Source organism: Maylandia zebra, linkage group LG17, assembly GCF_041146795.1.
Source record: "Maylandia zebra isolate NMK-2024a linkage group LG17, Mzebra_GT3a, whole genome shotgun sequence".
Classification (NCBI taxonomy): Eukaryota; Metazoa; Chordata; class Actinopteri; order Cichliformes; family Cichlidae; genus Maylandia; species Maylandia zebra.
Window position 1 is genome coordinate 6,945,563 of NC_135183.1, and position 26,741 is coordinate 6,972,303.

At 39.9% G+C, this 26,741-nt stretch overlaps 1 protein-coding gene across 5 annotated transcripts in view; it reads right to left on the bottom strand.

The window, feature by feature from the left end:
• The window catches only part of lrp8 (low density lipoprotein receptor-related protein 8, apolipoprotein e receptor), a 173,314-nt gene extending 150,711 nt beyond the window's left edge, over positions 1–22,603 (bottom strand). For 2 of the 5 annotated variants that reach the window (XM_076875958.1, XM_076875957.1), the window contains exons 1-2: positions 22,330–22,600; positions 21,447–21,572 (exon numbers count right to left, since the gene is read on the bottom strand). In XM_076875958.1, coding sequence (XP_076732073.1) covers positions 21,447–21,572; positions 22,330–22,396 — 193 coding nt within the window. In that variant the 5' untranslated portion in view covers positions 22,397–22,600. Of the gene's footprint in view, positions 1–21,446; positions 21,573–22,329 lie in introns of all 5 variants that reach the window. The other 3 variants (XM_076875961.1, XM_076875960.1, XM_076875959.1) reach the window with 2 other exon arrangements.
• Between the last annotated feature and the right edge of the window lie 4,138 nt (positions 22,604–26,741).

Sequence of the window (26,741 nt, forward strand, 5' to 3'; positions counted from 1 at the left end):
GATGCAGTTCTGTCTCCATCACTTTACAACAAACTTCAGCTATATTTCTTTTGTCACTCACTTTGGAATTAGTCCAACTTACAGTACACAAACAAAGGAATGGAAGTATCTCAGACTCTCCATCCTGATATATTCTTTATATGCACAAAGGGCTCTCATGAGCACTCAGGTGTAATTCATAAAATGCCCTCACAATAAGCCTCGTATTTCCATTCTTCTCTGCTTCTCACTCTTTTTTTTTTTCCCCTTATCAGCAAAGATCCAACACCGTCTCCTTTGCCTTCCTCTTCCACCCATTCTCTTTCATCTGTCCTTTTCTGTCTCTCCCTCCATCTGATGTTACGCCACTTTGCCAGTGAGGAGGAGCAGAGGAGAAAAGAGGAATGAATCTGGGTCACAGGAGGCCATGCATCTCAAGTCTCCGCTCTGCCACAATAAAAAGGAAATTGATCTGTTCCTCGCCCGCTCTCCCACTCCCTTAGCCTTGAGCCTAGAGACACGCACACACACACGCACGCACACAAAGGCAGACACACACAGCTGAGTCAGTCCATGGAAACAGCGTTCATCCGCTTCGTGGATCCATCCTTTTTCCAAAGCAGCAGGTGCGCTCACACTGGGAGAACAGCAGGACACACACACATGACACACACATGATCTCTTCCCTCCAAGCCACCCTGTTCGCACAAGTTCATGTGTGTCAGTAATTCTATTTCACAATTCAAATGAAAGCAATTAACAGAAGAACTTTCCTGCACTTTACAGAAGTATCCATCAGTAAAATTCAAACTTGGGCCAAAGACGATCATTTTCCCCCATTTATAGTTTTCATAATATCATTTGGTAAATAACGTTTCAGAAGACCGTGTACACACTCCCATCACTCATCCCCCAAAGCCTGTAGTTAATCTTAAAATCAGCCATTTGCATTTAAAATTTATGCTGCTGCACACCAGATCTGATAAGCCTTGCAGTTGAATTCCTGAAACTTTAAGTTAAGAGATCAACCCTCCTGAAAAAAAAAAAAAGAAAAGAAAAAGAGGGATGGGGACAGACAGATCTTCCCTAGCCATAGAGCAAAAGAAAATACAATCATTTTCTCATTACTACGCTTCCTCGGTTAGTTGGGCTAATTTGGAGAAAACAGATTACCTTCTTCGACTCAAAGTCACCCCCACGAGTCCCGGACATCTTTATACTATTATTCCTGGTGTTCCCTGCCCTGCATGCATGTGCTCTGCTTATGGAGCTGAGAAAAAAAAAATTCAGTTAATTTATGGTTTTTGTCCACTGCAAAACACAATTTGCTCACTTCAAAATGCAACCATTGCTCATGGAGGAAGTTGGTTACTGATCTCACTGTCAAGTCTGAGGGAAAGATGACGGTTTGTCAATATAAGTGTTTCAGCAGAGTTTTGTTTCTAGGAATGTGTGTGTGTGTGTGTGTGTGTGTTTACTGCTTCTATATTAGATCTTTATTTTCTGACCTTGAAGCCTCATTGTGGAAAGCTTCCTAAATCAGCGTGCTGTGGGTTTTTGCGTTTGTGTTGGTCTTTCTGTGCAGTGTACTCGTGTGTATCTGCTGCCCCCATCGATGCTTGGCTTAATCAATTAGTAGAGAAGTCTGGGGTCTATAGGGGGAAACGGGGAATGGTCAGGCTCCTCCATTTCCAGCTGGGGTCACTGGCTTTACAATCCTTCAAAGTTAATGACCATCTCTGGGAACACACTCTGTAATGTGCTCTCCATTATAGACACACAAACGCACACACAGGAGGTGCAAAACTCTTCATCACCAGGACATTTCGGAAGCATATGCAGGCACACACAGAGAGAGAGACTCATTATCCGACACACCAATCCATAGTCTCTTCATCACGGTGACACTAACAGTAGGAAGCAGGCACGCACACACAGAAATACAAAGTTACAAAGGATCCTACGGTATGAAAAGGCTCATAGAGATATACACACTGTCACTGTGTGCACAGCATTTTTATTGCTCCCTCTGCCACCAAGGTTATGAAAATAATGAAAACTTTACTGGAGGTGGGTCTCCAACCTAGAAGAGATTAACTTTTGCTGAAAAATGAAGCTGGTGCCAGTCAGGTGATTTCCAGATGACGCCACTCTCCTGTGTGAAAGATTCCTTCAATTTTCCCAAGATCCCCAACACCACTGGTTTGAAGTCTGCTCCAAACCATGACAGAGCCTCCACCGTGCTTTACAGATGGCTGCAGACACTTAGTGCTGTACCTCTCTCCTCCTTTGTATACATCTTGACGTAGGAAGGAAGTGAAAATGTCAAATTTGGATTCATCACTCCACGAGACCTGCTGCCACTGATATTAGGCCCACTTATGTAATTTGGCATAATTCATCCTTTTCCCTTGAGTAAGCGGCTTTTTTTTACACTTGAATGATTCATAAGTCTTAAGTGGCTTACCAAAAAACATTAATTTCCATGAAAATGGGTGAAAAATGTCCAAAGAAAACCGTTTAAAGACCTTCAAAAAAAAAAAACAACCTAGAGAACCTACTGAACTAGTGATGACTCAAGACCTCTGCCCAACACAGAGCTGATGAGCAAACAAAACAAGAATATTGAAATCTTACTCGTAAAACATGTAAATTCAGAGCTACATAAAATGGGACAGAGTGCTTGCTGCATGCAAATGTCACACACTGCTTGCTGCAAAAACTGTAGTGATAGAAGTTTTCACAGACGACCGATGGTTGTCCAAAGGAGAACGGCCTCCTTCGTTCATTTGGTTCAAAATAGTCAAATATCAGAAGCATGAAGCTCTCAAAATGCCATTTCACGCTTCTTTAAAATTCCCTTGCAGCTCCTCCTGCTGACTCCCTTGTGGTGAGCGTGAACATCTGTGCTGGAAAATTAAAACTTAAGAAGCAAGCTTGGCTGCAATTCATACATCTATTTTTTCTTTTTTCTTTCCTCCCACACTGCATAGAAAGATGGATCGTGAGACACAGACACAAACACCTAGATTGTGATTACTGAGAAAGGCAAGGAGCCCCTTTTATCAGTTTAATCACTCAGTGTATTTATTTATATCATTGCACAAACATTTAAAGGATTTTAAGGAAAGTGGTTGAATATGTTGCAAAAAACAAGATAAACCACACATGCAAAGATGCATACAGACAACCGCGTGCACACACACACGCGCACATTTAGTCAAACCTATACAGACATCTGTTTGTCGCTTTCCTTGCCCCAAAAGAAACAACGCAATCACAGCACTTGCACACATGAACAGCTTTACCCCCTCTGCACAGCTCTTCCTGTTGATTAAAAGGCTTGCATCAGGGACAGAGGGAGAAAACAGTGAAGGGTTTAAAACTGAGGAAAAGGAAAGAGAGTGAGGGAGAGACTTCTTGAGGAAAGTCTTGTATCTCTCTTTTTCCAAAAGCTACATACAGGTGCATATAGTCTGTGCAAAGTCAATACAAACATTAACAGGTTTAAATGAGCTCTCCTTTATGTTACTAGGGGTCGGAGGGAAAAAGTTGATACAGCAGAGTATCGCAATATTTTGCTTGTGATATTGTGCCTATGCACGAACACCAAATATCAATATTTTATTAAACAAATTTAAATACTCTGGAAATACTACAAACTTGTCTCATCCCCATCCTGAGATGATGTTAGTTGAGCAGACTTACATTAAATTGACTCATATGAAAAATAATGCAATAATTCAGAGCAAGCAAATAGATTTACTTATGTAACTAAGCTAAAACCTCCATTTATGGCAGGTTTTAGTGCCAGTGTTGGCATTTTTTGACAAATTTTACCTCTGGAGACGTCATTTACCATAAAAAGGGTGAGAAATCACATGTGTTACAGTAATGCTCAGCATATGGCAAAATGTTAAAAATCACAATAATTTTGTATTGTGAGTAAAATATTGTGAGTATATATCTACAGCAAATAAAGTATGTTCAGTCTTCAGTCACTAGATTAAACATGACCAAGGCATGAGAATAAAGGCATGTTATAACTGTGTTTTTGAAAACAGTGTCTCTGAGATATTTTGGTTGGTTTGTTTTTAAATATAATCATATCTCTAGTGCTACTTTAAGCACTAAGACACACAAACAAACATGCACACACACAGACAACTTGCTAGTAAACTATTATGCCTCGATCCTTTTATGGATTTAAGGGACCAATTAAATCAAACATGAGAGCAAGCACATGATTAAAGATTTATCTGCCCAAGGTCCCTGCAGCCCCTTCCCTTTTCACCCACACACTCTGACACGCACATACGTACACACACCTTCTAGCACTCTGACCATCTGGGGATGTGGGAAGGAAAGCATTGATCTCATTAAAAAACAGACTTTACAGATTGCTGCTCTCTCTCTCACACACAGACACAGACACACACACACACACAGACAAAAACATGCATACATTTGCCTTTTGGTGTAATTCACTAACTGAAGTATAAACATGCCATTCACTGAAATCAATTAGCCGCGAGTTGCTAACTTTAAACACATCTACATAGACTCTAGAGACATGGTACTAATATGATGAATTAAGGTCAACCACACAGAGTTAAACTTTCATTATAAAACACACACCTTGCACACACACACACACACACACACACACACACACACACCATGTGATTTGTGACCACTGCTTTCAGCACTGACATATTTTAGATCTCACCCATTATTTAAACTTCTAGCTGTAGATGTACCATAGTGACTACAACAGCCCACATCTGATTCAGTCAAATTACTGATAAATGCATGTTGCAACTTTGGTTACTGACCTAAGATCATTTTTTTGTATGACACATCCAATTATGCCAAATATTTTGGGCAACTTTTAGTTTTTCCTCTGCTAAATGATGATAAATTGCTCACATATAAAAACACACATACACAACATAACTTTACAGAATACTTTGACAATGATTTTGATTATGAATCAATCATTTAAGTATATTTTCAACCAAAATATGAACGCCCTGGGCACCACTATAGCTTAGGGCAGCTCAATTAATCGAAATTTTAATCACGATTACGATCTGGGCTTTCAACGATCATTAAAAATGACTGAGCCGATTATTAGCCCCTCCCTCATGCTTTACTCTCGCGCTGCTCCGTGTGGCAAATCGAGCGCACCTCTCTGCATTTCGAACACTCGTCACAACAATTAAGAGGACCCGAGGGAAGCTCGGAAAGTTAAGCAGAAGTTATTTGGAGAGGAGAGTGACTGCCGTTGGTTGAAAAGAGAGGTTAGAAAAAAAAAAACAAAAAAAAAACAAAAAAAAACCTTCGGTGGTGTGGAAACATTATGGGTTCATGGAGTCAGACGTGGATCAAGTAGACATAGTTTGTAAACTTTGCTATGGTGTTGTAGCTGCACCACAGAGCAACACTGCAAAGTTCACTAAACATGGATGTTTACATTTTTCATTTATTTCTTATATTGCAAACATTTGCACTGTTATCAGTATTTGCACACTATTTTATATTATTTTTTAAAGTCATTATTCAATACATTGTTATTGTTAAGCCGGTCAGGGCAGCAAGCTCCGTTTTGTGTAACTATTTTTAAATCCCTGTAGAACCTGAACCACGTAAGCTAGCGCAATAATTTTTTTTGCATATGAAACCAGAGGAGTTGTACTTACATCTGATGCTATCAGCTTGTCCTCAGTCACTGTTTCCTTCCACATATAGCTTTGCAAAAATTGCATAAAAAGCGCTTGCAGGAACAAAAACATAATATTCCACAAACAGGCTTTGACGATCCGATCAGCTGTTCGTAACACTTCGCACATTGAAACAGTTTGCATGTCCGCCATTTCCTGCCCAAAACCGGAAGTGACGTCATTTTCGCGGAAAATGTAGTTTTTTACTTGTAGGTGTTAAAAGCCTATACTGGTGCTTTTATAAGTCATGTTTGACTTTTCTGAATAGTTTCTGGGATGCTTAGAACTGGAATTGCACTGTTGGAAATATTTTATTTTGATGCACCTGCTGTTTTCTTTGCAAATTTGCATCATAGGATTGTTTTTCCTGCAGTATATAAAAATTGCTGTATCTCCAAAATAAAACTATGAAGACACTCAAACTAAATTTCCTGTTGTTGTAAACTATTTTTTGCAACTTTTTTGTAATTAAACTTTTAACCTAAACCTCTTACATTTCTCCAAGTAGAAATATATGTAAAAAACAAAAAAACAAAAACGATTGTTTATTGTAGTTTATTGCACTTTTTTTGCAATTAATGTAGTTACTATGGACTTAATTCATACATATTATTAAAATATGGGCTATAACAGTTGTATTGATGAATAGCAACTTGAAATGTTCCCACAAATGGCACTACAACATGTAAAAAAAATTAATATAAGCTCTGGCAGACTTGGTTCTATAGTAGGTCCTAAAGGGTTAAATAAATATCGTCAAATGATCGAGATCTCAATTTCAGTGAAAATAATCGTGATTATCATTTTTGCCATAATCGAGCAGCCCTACTATAGCTCACTGGCTTTTTTGCTTACTGTTAGTATTTTATCTTTCATTTTAAAGATTGTATTTTGTTTTCAAAAAAGCAACACTAAGAAGGCATCTGAAATCATAACGTATTTGATGATAAATGCAGTGTAGCACTTGAGCTGAAATGAAACCATAAAAATACTCTTTGTTTGATTGCACATATACACTAGTAAGACCATCAATGATCTACAAACATATTGATGTGTCCTACTATTATACTTCTTTTAAACACTTCTTCAATGTATAGGAAATAATGTGCGTGCAAGCTGTCCGTCTTCCCTCTGGACTCTATCAGGTGCAAGGTGTGAACGGTTCGATTAGAAATTGATCGAACCATCTCGAGCGTGTTGAGCTGAAAGCATGCCGTTACTCTTTGAAGTTTATAAAACAGACACGCTCACATGCACAAATACACTCGCGCAAGAAATGTACTTTGCAAACAAATCCTTGCTTGAACCCCTCCTCGCAACGCTTTCTGAATGAATCTGTGATCTGAAATTTGTAAACAAATATAGAACCGTGTCAATGCAAGAACAAAGAGCCAGCTGTCTAAGAAAGTGCAAAGGCACATCTTTTACCACTTTCAGCCTCATTACTTGTGAACATCCCACTTATGGATGTTTGTCTAATAACAATATTAGCTATGTGGAGAAATGGTGGCACTGTGCAATTCCAATAGCAAATAGCGCTTCGTTCCTGTTTGACTAACAAACAACAAATGTGCCTCATCAACAAATTATTAAGAAGTAAGAAAAGTTTGAATGCACTTAATTAGTGAATGAGGCCCAATGTCTCCTAAAAAGCCAAAAAACCGTGGCGTCTAATAAATGCACGTTGAAGTAAATGATGTCTGGCCAATTTTAATATTTCATTAAGACATTTCAATATTGCAGACTTTAAGCAGACGACAGGAATGAATAGAATTAATCAGGGAAGCTGTGAAGCAGTCTTAATTATAGACGGCAACTTGAGACTGCCTCTTTATATCACTCCATGACTCGCACAACTGAAAGGGAAATAGCAATATATGGCTGATTATTCAGCGATTACCATGAGATTTGAACTCCCGCACAGTTAAGTCCAAAGACAGGAGTGATGCTCAATAGAAAGTAAGGAGATGCTGGAAAAATAAAAATAAAAAATTGCTTTTGAACAACTTCAAAAGGGGCATTAATTTCATTTAACTTACCACAGCAGAATATGGATGCTGACGCAATAATTTGTTACTTCCATTTATCGCAGGATCTTCCAGGTGAGAGAAACAGATGTCCAAGAAGCCTCAGTAGTAACAAACAAATGCCCAGCTTTGAATGCCCATCAACTATACAGCCTTTACCAAAAAAAAATCTGGTTAACAGTCTAGGATTATGTTAATAATACTACATACTCTACACATATAACTGCTGGCTAACCAGCAGTGTCCATCATTCAATAGTGCAATGAAGGTTAAATTCAAACTACAAAGTACAGGTACACACCAAAAGGTGTTTCATCCAAAGAGTGTCAGGGTTTAATTAACCTCTATGATCACTTATGAACACATCAACACACAAGAAACGGGACCAAGTGGTCTTGTCTGGGCCTAAAGAGGTGGAATAAAACCATTACATGGAGGAAAAAAAAACATCACTGTAACAACACTGCGGGCCAATTATGTTTAACTACTGCCTGTGGTCTATCACAACTGGGTCACTCCATGCTGAGTGAGATAGATGCATGTGTGTGTGTTATAGAAGGTCTGCTTTGCACATGTGTTGTTATGTGATGACAATATTTCCAGAAGATATCTTTCTAATATACACATTTGTTCTGGAAATTTGGGTTTGCAACTCAGACTTGTATAAAGGCTTTATTTTTTGCTTTGTTTGTTTTTTAATTAAATTTTACTCTGAGTTTTAATAATTTATTGTCTGGAACAGTTTCCAAAGCTGGGAAGGCAAATACATTAAAACATTAAAACTATAACAATAAAAAGTAAGTAAGGTTTCCATGCTCAAAATGCTTTATTTTTTGGCTTTGGGAATCGGAGTGTCAGGTTTTTCTTTCTAAGTCTGCTGAAAAGTACTTCGAACACTTCGTACTTCCAGCCTCCAATCTTCCCCTGGCCTTTTACTTTAAGAAGGAACTGGGAATTTATCTTGGAAGACTTCTTTTGGATGTTTACTTGTGGGGATTAAATGTTGGCTTCTTAAATATGGCTGTGGGATTTAGTGGTGGTTGCACCTGAGCGCAGCAGGCACTGCAAAGTGTAAATTCATGGGCAACAAGGCATGAAAACTTGCAGATGGGCCATGGCAGTTGGGGAGTCCCCCCTCCTCCTCCCCAAGCATTTCTTGCTAAACAGACTCGGCATTTATGGTGTGACGGCCAGGGCTTCACTATTAATCCTCTCCGAGAACAGCTAATCATACTACCGCATAATCTTTACGTTCCAACTCATCTAAAAGTATTGTGTGTTCCCACAGTTCTATTATTTGAGAAAATACAGTAAAAACAGATGTATGGATTCAGCATTAAGGGCCTAGAAGCTGTGGGGTGTTGGATAAGCCTCACAGAAAATGAGGAGGGGAAAAAAGTTCTGAATACAGGCAGCAATAGGAAGACGAGATGGAAGTGTTGAAATTGTGATGCCACATATAACGTGACGAAGTGGAGGGCATAGGCAATGACAGAACACAGCAGAGAAGAAGCTTGCAGATAAATGTTAACTGCTCATCGGTAATGGCGTTTAAACTCCCCGAAGTAAATGGTTTTCTGAAGTGATGCAACAACATAAAAAGAAATGTCTCACATCAAAAGAATTAAAACCCACGGGTCAGGTAAGATTCAATATTCCAAGCGAAAGCACAACATTAGCAAGCCGGGGCCACATAGATGGCATCAAGCAACATTTAAAAATTTGAAACCAAACAAAGGCAAAATCGCTCTTGTGCAAAGCAGCAGTTCATGGTATTCAGTCTCTTCATGCAAAACTGTGTGTGCACATGAGTGTGTACACCAGAGAGACTACAGGTACAGATCAGATTTTTGCATACGCTACATGCAGGTCTGTCATGCTACTATGGCCATTTTCATCTGTTAATTCGATGGGTAGGTGTATGTGAGTAACTGGAATTTCAGTTTTCCTCCCACAAATCCCTGAAAAATGTTTTGGCTGATCATGTTTCTGCTTCGTTTAATTATGCTAAACCTCAGAGACCTGTCCAAATCAAACAAAAATTGTCAACAACAACAACAACAACAGGAGCTGACACGCAAAAAGGCTTCTGGACTCACTTTGTATCCCATCCTGGAAAATATACATAAACACATGCTTATGTAAATGTAGACACTGATTTCGAAAAGCTAAAGGGAACAAAAAGAGCTGTTTGGAAAAGCAGATATATAAAATAACACTGCAGATGCTGCAGGTACCATACGGTCCACTCTAAACCACACACAGTTCTCAATGCACACTGTTTTTAGTGATTTATATGGTTAGTATGGAGCCTAGAGAGCCTGACCAATATTAGCTATTTGCAATCTTATCAGTTTTAGCATTTATAACAGTTGATAAAGTAAATAAGATACAGGAGAAACACCCTTCAACCATGTCAACACGGTTATGCTAACATAATAACATAACGTGATGGTAAACTTGACCATTCTCAACATTATATAGCTTGTCCGCTGCAGGGCACTCTGCAACCTTCCCGTCGGTAACGCCAAGTTAGTCGAACAACTTGTTTTATTATGTTTTTCCTCCATCTCTTTTTAAGCCATACACTTATGGCTTAAATTTCTAAATCTTAGGGGACATCTTTCAATTTAGCATGTTTTCAACATTTTCAAAAAACTTGACTTCTGACCTTGACTTTGAGGTCAAGATTACGAGATTTAAACTCATCTGAGATTTTTAGTAGATGCACCAATGGTATCAATTTGAAAATCCACATATTCAGAAGGTTGGTTCTCCATGCCGCTAGGCAGGCAGACGACAATAACACATCCACTGTTACTCTGTCCAATAGGAAGTGGACAGAGTAACAGTCTTGCTTTTCCCAGAATCTCTGAACATGTGGAGGAATGTTACATATCAACACTTCACATCCAATGAAAGACAAGACTGCTCAGTAGACCATTTCACACTTTATTCTCTTACACAATTACTTCTGGAAGGGAGATGTGTCCTGCATGAAATGTTGCCACGGATCTCAAAATGGTGATGGGCACCCTATTCTAGTCTAAACAACAGCAATTCAGTAAGTTTCCACTAGAAGATGGTTCCCTGTTATCTACTGTTCTGCAGGCAAATGTGGGGGAGTGTCTACAACTGAAGGACACCTATTATAAGGCCTTTATTATTCAGGGCTGTGTCCACTTAATACTACACTATATGATTATATGGCATTTTGATTAATATGAGGATTATTATAAAGGCACAGTATTAAAGCACTTCAGGTAATATCATTCTAACAGGAACCAGGATGTAAATGAAGTTCCACTGAACTATCCAAAAAGTTCTAATAAAGAAAAATGTTTTCCCCCTACATACATAAATGTACAAATTTACATTAGCTTACATTCTGCAGTTTAAACACAGACAAACATCTAAAAGGAACCTTTGAGTACCCTGAACAACGTTCCTGGGACTAAATGCATTGGACAGTTTAGGTGAAAATGTGTGTGTGAGAGACAGAGGGCCTCTCAGGGCCCATTCAGAAGGCATCACCCTGCTTCCAAACATTCAGGAATTATTTTCAATTATGCACAATAGGACGTGGGGGTGGAGGGGACACGGCAAAAGAAGAGAAAGAACTGTCACTGCTTAAAACACTTCATTGATGGCGGGAAAGAAATCAAATAAAAAGGGAAACCTGATCCAAACTACAATCTGCTTTAAGATTTGGCTCCTCCATTGAAAACAGCATCTTTTAACAACAAGTCACAATCTTTGCAAAGCAGCGAACAATCCAAAAAGCCAAGGACAGTCCGCATGTCAATACATCCCATGAGTATCCTGATGTCGCTCTAGCAACTACAGCGCATTCGCTTTTTATGTTTTACTTCAAACACACTTCTAATAATCCCCACATTGTAACTCCGATAGGAAGTACTTTTTAATCTGATTTTGAGCGGAAGATCAGAAAAGTGCTTTAATTAAAAAAATAAATAAATAATTTTTTCTCCTTAATCAATGGAGAAAAAACAGTGCTTGCTGTTGATTCCCTCCCCATTTCCTCACCCTTTAATCTCCCCTCGCTCTCTTTATGTTGACACAGTGTGAGCGCTAGGCGATAATGAAGTATCCTGCAGGTAAAACATTAGTAATGTGTGTATCCCCAAAACATAGCCTCTGCGTGCATGTAAGATTATGCTTTGCAACAGAATTTCTCCTGATAACCAACATTACTGTGCAGTGGGTATATCATCAAAGAGTGCCTTATCCCTCCACCACCTCACCCCCATCATTCTGCGACACATGACAAGCAAAATCCCCTCAAGGTAAAAGACCCGTTTCACAGGCTTAAGAGCTGGCGAGGTGTGTGTGTGTGTGAAGAAGATGCGTTGTGTGTATGAGTTTGTGTGTAATCTACATGAACAGATTCATTCAAAACAGATGGAGGGAAGATGACAAACAAAGAAAGAAGAGAAACCCCCAAAAAGCACAAGTAGAAAACCAAGCACCAACCAGCTGATTAATAGTTTTTTTCCATTCATTGCGAATAATTCAAACAACTGATCAATTATCCACAATGTTCATGGCAATTATTTTGCCATCCACAAGACTTAGAACCTTGAAACAGGAGGAATTACATCCTGGATGAAACATACATATACAGTAGATTTGGTATTTAGATGCAACACAAGCTACTTCATGGATAAAAATTTAATTTGTGTCATGGAAACAGTAGCTAACATTTTTACACTTCTTTGTGCAACTATTCAAGAATTTTAGCATCTGTATCAGTTGGTGTTTTCCTCTTGCTAATGATGCTGAGATGTAAAGTTGGTTTACCAGAGGCTTTCTGAGAGTTTTGCCTTTTTTTACCCCCGACATCTTCAAAGGCTTTACCCATCTGCTTTCTTACAGCAGGTGCTGGGCCAGAAACTCGAGTTTCTCAGATGACAAAAAACAAACAAACAAAAAAACAAACAAAAAAACAACAAAAACCTACATTTCAACACTATGCAAAAATACACAGGTTTACTCATCAAACTGGAGTCACCAACAGTTCCTACTTTAATCAAACTAAACTTTCTGTTTCAACGATCAAACACAACAGACACTTGAGTCGCAGAAAAAGATGGAACAAAAAGAAAGAAAAAAAAAAAAAAAAAAACATCACAATGGAGCAAAATCCAAACACGAAATATCGTCTGTCTGTGCGTTTACCTCTTTGTCCGCTCAACTCTTCCTAGACGATTAAGAGTATGGTGACCAAACTTTGTGCACAGGTATAACATAGGCCCCTAAGGGTTTTTAATCTATATCAGATATTACAATGTCATTATTTTGCCTAGCAACCAAATTTTAGCATTTATGAATCAATTACATCTTGTAAAAGCATTCTATCATTTGAATTTCATGATAACATCTTGCTTATATCCACATAGATGGAGTTACACATGAAATATTAAATATGCATAAGCTAAAAAGGCTAATTTTTAGCATATAAACAACATTTACCATCCTTTTGCCACCAGCATGAACGGGCTAAACAACAGAGCATTGACAAGTACTCATGAAGCATAAGTCAGAAATTAAAGTAGGAGCATTGTTAGAGAGTTCTTCCCCCCACTACTTAAATTCTGTGTAAAAACTTATGATGAAAACTTTTGACATGCTGCACTTAAGTGCCCTATCTTGGTGTCAGCTGAGCAGACTGGTATTAGCGGCCATGTTTTATTCATCAGCATTCTTAGTTGTCATTGCATATGCCTTATCCTGACTGCATGTACAAGGCAAGAGAGCACACGGTGAAAAACAGGATTACAGCAAATGTAAATAATAAACTGGAAGCACATGAAGATATTCGCTTAATCTGAGTTGGGGATTAATGTCATGATACCCTGTCAGACATGGCTAGGTTGGGGGGGGGGAGCGCATAATAACTACAACACAGTCAATGCATAGCTAAATATAAGCACGCACACACACACAAGCGGTGGGGAATTAGGATTGTAGTGTTATCGGGGTTTGACTTTGAACAATATGTGACTTTGCAGTCGAGCGGGCAAACAAAAACAGGTAATCTTTCGGAAATGGCACAAGCTAATTCTGACAAAACAGACACAAGGGAGAGGGAGAGTGTAAACACAATGAAATAAGTGTAATGATACTAGGGCTGAACGATATATCGCATTTGCGATAATATCGCGACATGATCAAGTGCAATTTTCTAACCGCAAAGGCTGCGATTATACTCTGGACATGTCCAAATTCATGGGCTGCATCCTCCTGAGGCCGCATTTGTAGACCGATTACGTCACAGCGACGCGCCGAAGGCTGTCCAAATTACTACCATATCCCAGAATTCATAGCGCGGCCCAGCCAAACTCCAGTTTCCAGCAATGGCGGCCGCTACTGAGTTTTAAAATTACTCATACTAATCTTTCAGGGTCACAAAATAAACTTTTAACATATTTTCAGGCGAGAAAGTAGTTGTGTAAACATCAAATATCTGCTCGGTTTATCAAGATATCCCATATTTGCAAAAGTGCTTCGACGTTTTCAGAGGCGTCTGCTACCCACCAGCTCGACAGCTAGCCGGGAGCTCGAGGGTTACTGATGCGGCCGAGAACGGCACAACTCCCGGCACGTCATTTTCAGATCACCGCGGAGTTTCGCTGCTCGGGTTAAACGTAATATATAAGTCACTTAGACAACCTAAAAATGTTATTGTTGGGCTTTTTTCAGTGTTTTGTTTGTTCGTGAGTAAATCGGTTTGGCTGAGATTAAAGTTATTAGATTAGATAAAATAAAACTTTATTAATCCCCCGGGTGGGTTCCTCCTTGGTTTTCACACAGCTGACTAAACGTCAAACAGAAAACTTATTAAACAGAAGTATGAGACAGTCGAGAATTTACACCAGTGTCTGGTTATATTTTAGATAGCAAGAAGCAGACGGCCGAGTTTATTAAACTCCACCGAGACAGCGGTGACGCTAATCAGAACTAGACCGTCCAATTTCACGCCTTTAAATTTTAAAGGCGTGTTTGTGTGTGTGTTTATACAATTGCTATTATGTTTGCACTTTATGTGTAATGTTACTGACTGCAGAGATCAGTAAGATGTGTGTATTTTTTATTTATTAGTTTTATTTATTTAATATTATTTTTTAATTGAATGACTGTCTAGTAGTTCACAGATGTCGAAAAACTGAGTGTGGTAAAGCCACTGATTTTGTTTATGTATATTTCTGCAATCTGCACATTGTACTGACTTTCATTTTAATGTTTACACCAGGGTTCCTTGTCAGCACTTTATGCTCAGATGTTTGTAAGCTAAAAATAAACTATTGTGTATGTTCAAATATACTGTTGTGATTGAAGAAGTTAAATAAAAATGTCAGTCATCAATTCATGCATCACCTCATGTCATCATAACAGAGGTCTGTCTTCCAGGAAAGAACAGTTTAAAATTAATGTAATATAGTATTGGCCATACTATATGATGTATTGCTTGTCTTTGTTTAATAATACAGAAGACAAAGACCTTAAAAAATAATCGCATATCGCATCGCAATCGCAATATTGGGGCAAAAAAATCGCAATTAGATTATTTTCCATAATCGTTCAGCCCTAAATGATACCACCAGAACTCACAAACTACTGCAAGAGAGTCACTTTGCAGAGGAGCAGGAACCAATTTTGGATTTCCAAAATATGTAAATACCTTATACTAAGCACAGGGATCAGCCATGTGTGACTGGTATCAGGTCCTAAAGCTAACGATGAAGGTGTAGTCTCACACTAATAATAACACTAACTAATAGGATTGTAAGTACTGCAGACAGACAGTAAAGTCTCAATTTATTACACACACACACACACTATTTTTTTTTAAGCGTGTTTGTAGGCTACATTTCCTTCATGTCAATACAAAGTCATTATTTCATACACTCAGAGCCCTAACGTGCAGGAAACGATGGAGGCAGCGAGGTGTAAAAAATGTCCACAAATGAGCAAGAAAGAGCGGACCAACAGATGGACACACAGGCAGAGCGAAAGAAAAAGAAGGCAGAGTTAGCGCCTCAGGCCAGCACTGACCCCAGCTAAAATTACCCTGCTGCTGTTTTGCACCACTGCACCCAACACTTATTCAACACGCCAGGTACTGTTATAGTGTAGAACATGATACAGGCTCTGACAAAGGTGGCGCCCTGGCAAATTCTGGGGGTTGTCATCTGTCAGGTGAGCAAAGCTGCATGGGAGAAACTGTCCATCTGATTAAGTTTCATATTTATAATCTTAACAGAAATTTTTTTTGTATTAGGATTAGCCAGGCAGAATTCTTAACCTTTAATGTGTTTTTAAAAAAAGCAAGATAGGGGCAGTTTTTCATATCAATAGTGGATAAGGACACTGCTTTACTTTAGATCTGAATAAATTACCTTTTTCATTGATACAAATACTGGCAATCAATACATTTCATACATTTCTTCTGAAAACTGCTACACAGAACTGCCATCACTGTGAAATGCAGCTTCACAGATTCTCACCGTTTAGCTTCAAGACTGATAGAATTTGAAGACATTAATCTGCAGTCTGTAGTGGCAGTTAAAAATTACAGTCATATACCTGGTGTCTGAGTGCAGAATACAAAGGGAGTAATGTGCAACTTTATAATAAAATAAAAATACATGAGACTCAAATTGCAGTAAAAGCAAAAAATAAACAGTTTCTAAAGGACAGCCTTATCTTTTTACTGACAGGGCCTCAATAGTCACACCGCACAGCAGTGGGGTTCCTTTTCTAAAGATTAGTGCAACACTCCATAATCGTATGCACACACAGCTATAGGTCCTCGGTGCCAGCACAGGAAACTAAAAGATGACGTGACGTGTCACTCACACCCCATGTGTGGTAGTGTGTGGTTGACCTGCTAAGAAGCTGGACTAGAAACACGTTCAGTGGTGGAGTTAACCCTGATATCAGATCGGTGGATTTCTGCTGTTTTAACCTAGACAAGTGCAGAGTCTGTGTGTGTGTGTCTCTGTGTGTGTGTGTAATGTATTAAGCTACTGGTGCCTGCAAACTCATATTCCCATTAAAAGTCTGACCCCAGCTGTGAGAGAAAGCCATGTGTGTGCGTTCATGTGTGTGTTTGGGTCAGCAGGTGACCAAATGTGTTTTGGTGAGCCTATCAGTACAATGCCTTTTATGCCTGAAGCGTTTCTCTGCAGTCTCTTATTACAGTGTCATGTGTGTCTGAGTGTGTGTGCCTGTTTGTGTGTGTGAGACAGAGAGAGGCTGATTCCACACACACCCACAGAAGCAGCGTGAAATGTGTTGTGATGTCTCCGCTATGGGAAGCTGTTTTGAGACCACAGAGGAGACGCTCCCCTTCTCTGACCTGCTCAAACTCATTGTCTTGCTGTGACACACGAGCGCGCGCGCGCACACACACACGCACACACACACTGATTGCTAATTTTTTTTACCTCCATCCTTATGTCTTCTGTCTTCCAGCCGCTGCTTGTAAATGTTCTGAAACATTAGGTCCTCTGAGTTCATTGGTGGTTTACGATTTTGAATCAGTGCCTATCCTCTGGCTGAACGTGTTCCAGCAGCGTGTGAATCATTAGTAAAGGCTGCAGAAAATGCTTTCAGATCAGCAGTGAGTACGCCCCTGCATATCGCTTGATGCTGAATAAGTCACACCTGTATCACTTCTCAAAACTTGCTGTTTTTTAGTTGATCAGCAGACATTTCCTCCAATGAACAGTCACTGAAACTCTGAACTTACTAAGAACATGAAACCACATCCTTTAGTCAAATAAATATTTTTTGGGTTCACATGGGTTTAAGCAGGTTAGCCACAAGCTTTAAACTATGAATCCAAATGCATGAATGCAAAGTCCCAAAAGTGAAGTACAGAAGCAGCGTGAGTGTGATGATACAGGGATCCATTAGTGCAAGAAGTGTTGGGGAGATAACATTTATAAATGGCACAATGAATATCTGTGGATATACCAAAATAATGACTGAGGGGGTGACTTCCACTCTAGAAAAACCAGGCAAAGGAGGGTTTTTAAATGCTTGGACTGTTTCCCTATTGGACGCCTACTAGGGGTTTCTTTTCTGATGTGAGTGGCTTCTGTCATATTTTGGGCCTGCTTCCTGAACAAAATGACTTTGTGTGCATCAGAAGTTAGTGAGGTTGATCTCCTACACAGTTTACTGGGACTAAAACCCAAAACCTGTTCTAATGTCTGTCAAAGCACATCTTTTCTACTTTAGTTGAGCACTCAAAGCTATTTATACAACATTCCCCCAATAACAAAAGCACTTTTTTCTACCCCAGAGCTTCCTACCTAACATTCACACACATTTATGCTCTGATGGTATTGGAGAGGAACTTGGGGTTCAGTATCTTGCCCAAGGATAGTTTGGCACATTGGTTATTTGATTTGATTAGCCTAACTTAAAACCTTAGTAAATGACCTGCTCTACTTCCTGAGCTGCAGCCACCCCAGTTGAGCGACCTCTGTAGTACGAACCTGTTGCAGTGCTGCATCTCATAGTACCATCCACATACAAGTAACTCTCAAAAGTTCTAATCTTGATTTTTTGGCTGATTAGAAACGTACTAATATTAATATCGTCAATCCTTAAACCTGTGAACTTTTAATATTAGGCTTAACTTCAAAGTAACTGACAGACCATCACAGTGCCACGTGATTAAGACAGTTTGGAAGAGAGGAATCTACAGTAATGCAAAAGAGGAAGAACAATTGAAATCTAACACAGAGTCCTGATGTGGAATGATTGTACAGTAGCACTTGGGATTAGACGTGATTAAATCCGCTGTTGAAACGATAAGGGCTTTTTTCTGTATGTTCCACAGCTGAAATATAGGTCACACAGAGCCAAGCAGAGATACAGAGTTGATGCACACACATGTGCAGCAGTGTTCTGTTCCCTACAAAGAAAGCGCGTGCACAAAATCCAACTACCACCACCACCTCCATCACCACTTTACCCGTCTCCCAGGGCAACAATAGCAGAATCTACCAAGAGGCATGTTGAGAATGAAGGAGAGGAGAGGGGAGGAGAGGAGCAGGAGGAGGAAGGAAAAGAGAGAATGAAAGAACAGGGAGACGGACACAAAAGACAACCCAATCTACCAAGACTTATTCTAATAAGCTGCTAGGAGGAGGATACTATAGGGGTAATCCCTGCTGTGGGACACCCGTCTATGGGCGAGTGTGGATAATATGGCTACCGTCTGATGGATACAGATAATGGAGTACATGCTCAGACAGTCATATCTGGCCTTGGCATGTGTAAAAGAATGATGTCTGGTTTATTTACATACAAACTACTGCCTAAACTCTATGTGACAAACGCATGTTCGCATGTAGGTTTTCATGCAGTGTCCTCCTTCAGTGTTGCACACATGAAATTTAAGTAATTCCTGCTTCCAATTTGTTCAGAAACCAAATTATACAATCGACTTAGCCAATAACCCTCCAAGCTCGAGGAAACATTGATGTTTGGGATAAGTTCTCCATAATAAACTGTTTAAATCTCATGCAGGGAAACTGAGAATAACTAGTCCCATGTCCACACAATTTTACACAGTATCATTTTTTTTGTATTCTTTGGCTAATTTGCCATAAAAGAAATCATGTTAAATTACCAAAGAGCACTAAAAGGGTTCTTTGTGAATAAAAGTGTGTTAAAAGATGCCTGTACCCTGTTTAGCCTATCCCACCATCATAAGTGACAGAAAAGTTTATTATTTGGCTTCGCTGGGTTTATTCTTCCCACAATTGTGCTGTAGACCTTCTCCATGCTGCCCCCCACTCTACAAAATTACTTGCTTCTATTTTCCTTATCATAGCTGCCCTACAGCATCCTGTTCCTCCCAATCATATCTGCCCCTCCTCCTCCCCTTCAACCACCACCTCCCTCTCTCCATAGGGCTCATGCTGGGTGGGGTGGCAGCAGTGGCAGTGCTGGCATCTGTTCGAAGGGCTGGTGCGTTGCCAGCCACCGAGCATCACTCTGGCAGCCAGAGTCACACTGTTGGATTTATCTCCAACCTGTCAGCTGATGCTTTTTGTGGGCGTTAAGCTGGGCGGGCATAACCTTTTTTCTTTTCTTTTTTTTTGGGTGGGATGGGGCATTCACACTGCCAAAGTGGCCACAAGAGACTTGGGGGGGGGGGGGGGGGGGGGGGTGCAGAAGTGAGAGAAGTGAGTGGCTTTTTATTTAAAAGAAAAAAAAAAAAAAAATCACTTCCAGCACAAGCTGAGGGCTGAAGCTCTCAAAGAATAGAGCATAAAGCTGTTAGGAAGGGAGAGCGCAAGCAAGGGATGAAGAGTATATAAGGCACAGTGGGAGGGGCTTGAAAAAGTAGATAAAAGGTAGAGTCTGAGCAGGAGAACAGATCAAGAGAGTGACAGGGAGCCCAGGAGGAAATCAAACCCACATCTGAAGCTTACAGGAGCACATTTCTGGTGCATACAGAGCAGCTCAGTTGAAAGGTCATTCTGTCACCTTGTGGCTTAAGTACCATTCTAATGCTTTTTAAAAAAAAACAAAACCCAACCCATACTCAATTAAAAAGTAAACCCAACCTGTTAGACTGAAGCGGAGCTCATTAAAATCCAATTCAGCTACCGTCGAGTATTGCCCACTAAATGTCCAATAATACCAATCAGTCTCCGCAGTCAGCGACACGCGCCTGTAAATGTCACGGCATTCCTGCATGAAACTCTCGAGACAATCAGCAGCAACCGGCGTGCCAGAGGACGGAGTCATGCGCTCGGTGTGCTGGTCCCTGCCATCAGTGAAGAATCAATTGGCCGCTAATGGAACCATTCGAGCAATTAGTACCATGACAAATTCATAAGCGATGATTAGTAAAGTTGGTTGTCAGTGCAATTTCCTGATAGGATCCAGTTCAGAAGCATAAGCTACCAACCCCCATTCCCCTTCCCTAACATAACACTAATACAATAACCGAAGGCCAGAAAAGCAGAAAATTAGTGGTTAGCCCCATCAAAGAGCCCGAGTACTTCAGAAGAGCCGGCATTACTCAGCATTTAGATGTCATGTAACATAACCCTGAAATGCTATCGCTCCCTTTCACATAGGACTCCATCTGTGAAACCATGCTAGATGAATTATGAGACTGTAAAACGCTGAGAACTGATAACCAGACTGACATTATCTCCACACAGCCAGAGAAAAATTTAAAAAAGAAATCATCTTTTGAAAAAAAGAAAATCTGCTCATGTCAGAGGTTTGCTTAGTAAAAAAATTCCTGTGGCCATGTGACTTTGATCCAGGATCAACAGTTTCTGCGCTCTATTGTGTAGAACAACTGAATGGGAGATTCCAGAGGGGCCCCAAGCAAAATGATTAGGAGCCAACTCTTAGTATAACTTCATTCATTCCAAAGTTATATTTGGAATTTAATCGGTTATCTACAGCATCCACCATTATCCATTCATGTGCATGTCTTGTTCTGGAAAAAAACAAGACATGCACTCCAGACTGCAGTATTTAGACACTGAAGCCTGCCGCTGAAAATCCAGAGTTCATCCAAAGGCGCCTGCTCCTATGGAAGCAGGAACGCAACTATATGTCACGGCAGGTTCAAACTCCAGGAAGCAGCGAGCAAAGGAATTATTGTGTTTAGTCAGCCAACACAAAAGACTCTGTACGGGCTACTTACGACAATTCTCCTCATCGCTGCTGTCGGGGCAGTCATCATCTCCATCACATCTCCACACGATCGGGACGCACGCTCCGCTCTTGCATTGAAACTGCCCGGTCTCACACTCTGACTGCGTGTGAGTTCCTGTGTTTTGAGGGAAATATTTTTTAAAAAAAGAAAGAAAGAAAGACAAACTGTCTGTCACTTTCATTTCTCATTTAGAGATCACATTATGAATTTCACAGGAGTGAATCAGAGAAACAAAAATGCAACAAATTACAAACAAGTTTGGGAGGTTAACTGACAAACTTTCATTTGTTACTAATGAAAGTGGGAAATTGGTAAAGTTGCCCCAATTAATAATGTTGCTGCTGTAATCAAGTAATAATTCAAGTGTTTTTCCACCATGACTGTAATGGGCATGCTGTTGTTTATGTACCACTATGCCACCTTTGGTTAACTTAGGTTGCTGCCGAAGTTCCTGCTGGCACTTAAACATTCAGACCAATTTCAGGCTATTTCATCTGTTCAAAATGTTAGCTCCAATTACAAAGAATGCATCCAATGCACACCATTACAATCTCCACTCAGCGACCACATCACCACTGACAGCCTTTTTCCATCTTCCAGCATCAGCTAGAGAGCATGTGCTGCCCTTTATTTCATTCATTGTCACCTCCTACCGCCGTTAATAGCAGTCCAAATGCGGACATAAGTATGTACGCACGATGCACACAGCACATTATCTCGGCACTTAAGAAGACGCCGATCGCACTGACAGACAACTCGTTTGTTTTGTTTTGTTTTTCAAACAGGCAACCCAGATCCCCTGAGAAAGCGTTGCCAGTGTCCGCGCTGCGATGCAAATTCACCCCTCTATACCTCGAAACAAGTCCCCTACCTTTAGCGCAATGGAGGTCCAGGAGTAACAGATGTAATAGCACGAGCTTTCCGACCTCTGTCCACATCGTTAGATCCTGGGGGGCTCCGCGGTTGTCCGCATGTAAGTAAAATTTCCTCCCCACCCACCCCAAAAAAAAAAAAAAAAAAAAAAAAAGACAGCGTGAAGAATCTCCAGCGAGTGACTCGCTCCGTGCTGCTCTGCCAGCCTGTCTGCTCGGAGTGTGTGAGTGTGCTCAGCCCGGCTTGCTGCTTTCTCTCCCTCTGCCTCGGCTGCAATTTGAATCACTGACGCTTATGGGCGGGATAGTTTCAGCGTGTGATGGTGCCTGCGGTTAAAGTAGTAGGTAGGAAAAAAACTACGTGGTTGGCTGCTAGCCAGAGGAGACACATCTGCAGAAAGAGCTGAGTCACAGTCATTTTTCTTTTATTTCCTATTGAGCATTTTAGTAGCAAACCGAAAGTAAACTGCTAAATAAATAGTTCTGACTTCCTCATCTTGAGTTAGCTGGAATGATATATTTGCCGGTAAGCTAGTCAAAGGCTTAAAAATGTAGCCAAAATTAAGGAAATGTAACAAGCAAGAGGAAGTTGCCCACCTCCGTGAAACAACGGAAACCCCAGACAGGTTCTCTGAAACGTGGTTCACTTTTTCTGGAAGTGGGTGTGTACTGTAATGCAGACCGTCTTTTTTCACTAGTCCTAACCCGGTAGTTTTGTGGTCTTAACCTAGCGGTTTTTTCATTGGTGTATCAGCAGGTGAAAATACAAAGGTGGCTGAATATAAGAGTTTAAGGGCTGCTGCGCAAAAACTGGAAACAAAGAACGTTCCTCAGTGACTATACAAATCCCTGTAAAATGATAATGTCCTTAAAGGTACAAAAAGGCATTTTATTTATGTTGTTCAACAGAAAAAAATGATGTTGTGCTCATAAATATTCACTGTTTAGTGTGTAATTATGTCTTCCAGTCACTTGATGTGTTCTCATGAACTTAGAATTTAATCCATTAAACAGAAGCGGGCGCCAGTTTGTGAAAGCCGCTCTGTTGTCACACCATCTTCAATACAGTGGCTGAGATGGACGTTGAAATTCTGCCTAATCACGTTTAATGTATGTGGCTAGAAAATACTCGTAACTTGTCCACATTTACTGATATCCTCTTCCTACTCACCTCAAACCTCATCTCCTGACTGAAGTCAGGGCTCTAACACACACTTACTGTCAATTATTTTCAGCACTTATTGTCAGAAGTTGCTGTTTATGAGATTATAACATTATGCCAATTTACGCAGGGTTTGAGGTTCTAAAAAAATACATCACACAGTCGAAATAGTTTGAATGAATGTTTATTCTCTAAGTGTTCAAGTCCAAAATGTTAGATCCATCTCAAAGAAAGTTTCACATCAGTTTCAGATCCGAGGTCACATTATTTTTTAGGCCGGACTCGTTGTCTTTTGTTCTTCACTAGTCCTATTTCGTCAGATGTTTTAAGGACATGCTAAACACCATGTCACATAGCTCTTTAGGACTTACTCTGTAAGTGCAAAAATACTATTTTATACCAGTCAAACTGTGTTATCCTTGGCATTTTTCATAGGTGCCACCAACAAAAATGGGGGGAAAAAAGTATATGTTTTAGCAACAGGCGCTTAGTAACAAAGTGCTTAAACAAAAAGTGTCTTAAAAAACATACATCTCAAAATGGTCAGGTACAAGGACTGGACCAGAAATGAGTGAAAAAGCAGATAATGTCCAAAGAAAAACGTTGAAAGACCTTCAGAAAGCTTAGAGAACTGTTGCAACCTCTTCAAAAATACAAAGGAGTGACTCAAAACATTTGCACAGTACTATATTTATTACTTTCTACTTCACTTGAAGGACACATAAGCAGTTGGCGGCCTTGTAGCTTAGCGGTGTAAAAGTCTGTATAGTCACAACTAAATGGAGGGCACATGGACGGTGGTTCAAAGACTTTAAACAGATGATAGCATTGGGTTGTATACTCACAGATACAGAAACCAGTGTAACGCTTGGCAAATACGTTTATTACCAGAGATGCCATAATATTCTTTTAAGACAACCTTGAATCACACAGTTGCTGATAGCTGCTCATGGCCATTTTTGGCTCTCCAAATCCCCTTAAATGTTCACTTTGTGCAGAGCCTCACCTCTTTATATCATTTATAATTGAGGGGATCAGTTGTTATTCCTAGAATTTGGCTCAACCTGAATACACAGTGCAGAGCAACATGCTGACAACATAATAAGTACCTGACAGCTAAATGAGAAGGCATATTGGTAATGTAAATCACACTGTTGTCCCAAACAGTCATGAGGTTGTCTTGAAAAACTGACCTTTGGCTAAATAACTGGAGAAACTGAGACCTTTTTCAGGAATAAGGACTCCCGTGTGCTCAAATCATATTCTGCTCCTACAAGCCAGAAACTGGTCACAATGAAATGTTCACTGAGCAGCACTCATTATTTGTTTTGTTCTCCATCAAGTTTTTCTTTTCAGTGTACTACCACATGGCGGGACTCGAGTGAGCACCAGATGAAAATTCATGTGAAAGCAAGCATGTTCAGTGGAATCACCACGTATTCATATAGTCTTCTCTCCAACACGGTGTGAAATAAAGCCGTGTTGTCTTTGCTCTGTAAATGTCCTTTTTAAAGTTTGTCAGCAGCATCCGAAATGGCCATTGTAATCCAGTGATAAATGTAAAAGATAACATTAGAAGTCCTCGTGTAATTTTCCCACATACATCTAATTTTCATGCATTGTGTTGCTATGGGAAACAATATAAGCTAGCTAATAAATGGGAACACCACTGGCAAATAATGTTTTATTCACTGGCAAATGCCGCAAGCTGGAGCTGTTTTTTAATGCTTTCCAGTGCATTTAGCAAGGTTTATTTTGGTTCCTCATCTTCTAAAGTAAGCTTGTTAAACAGTTGAGTAACTGCCGTGCTTTCATTTAAAAAAATTGTAAGCGATATGTGTCATATGTTTTGTTGAAATATGAGGCTGGTGGATTTTTAGCTGTCTGGAAGAATCATAGTGAATAGTTTAAGAATAAAACAAAGTTTGGGGTATGTAGAGTCATATCAGTAGAGATACTTAAAGCCAGAAAAGTGACCTTAAATCTTGAACTGAATGAAAAGTGTGTGCATTGAAAGGGAACAGCTGGGTCTGCACTGCTGTTCTATGCAGCAAGAGTTCCGTTTTGATTTTCTGCAGTTCAGCATGGCTCATGTGCATGAAATGACTTTAACACATGAATCAACACATGAATAATGAATAAAACTACTGTATAAATAGAAGGGGAGGAAAAAAATACAACTCGTGCCTCTTATACATTATTCAATAAAAAAAAGAGTGTGAATGAAACATTAAAAAGCTAGCACAGGTGCAGAAAATGGTTAAAAGGGGGGGTGGATGTTTGGCATCACTTTCACATTAACTGCTAGCGGTGTTTGTTGTTCCTCGGGGGAAAGAGTACACCACAAAAGCAAATGCATATGTTATTGCTACAGGAGACATACCAGAACAGCTAGAGAAACTCAAGAAAACTTAAACTCTTATAGTATACAAATTGGGGTTTTTTAAACTGTGCGTGTCTGGTTTTAGATCCTCTGAGTTTTTTGCACATGTTTGACTTTTCATGTACATGTGATGCCATTTTGAAACTCAGAGGATAACACCGTGTCTGCTGCACCTGTGGCATAGCCCCACAGTACTGGTGAACGTGAATATCAGCGAATTAAAAGGTCACATGCATAAAATAACCAACTTCATGAATTATTGCAAGTGAGCAGCAATCTGCAGGAAGAAAAATCAGCTGCATTAGATGGAGAGGCTTTGAGATTGGCTAAAAGTATTTTTTGTGCATTGCCAACAGTGAGCTCAAGCTAATAATAATTCTTGGCATTTGACGATACAGTCTGCAGCCTAGTTGATTTTTTTTCTTTATATGAACAATTGATCAAATGAGTGCATTCGCTCCGCTGTGCTGTGAAAGTTCTCACCACTGTAACACCTGCAGATTATTATTACTCAGCTCTGTAGTTTCATTCAACTCTACAAAAGCTTTTCGCTGGTTTCATAGCTTTACTGTTTTGAGTTATTCTCTCCACTCTCATTAGTGCCATTTTTCAGATGTAGCTGCCAAAAGCCTTCTTCACAAAATCCCCCCAAAATCCCACGTTCAAAACCAACAACAGAGGATTTAGCATTCAAAGAGGCAGATAATATTTTCTCTCAAGTTAGTAGAGTCCACACAAAGTTAAAGGTGAGTATTGGCTATTTCGTCTGCAGGCCTTTAAAATGATCCCAGAGATTCCAGGTATGACTGTGCAGTGGGAACTTGGACATCATTTTCAGAAAAATGAATTAAATTCTTTGAACTGCT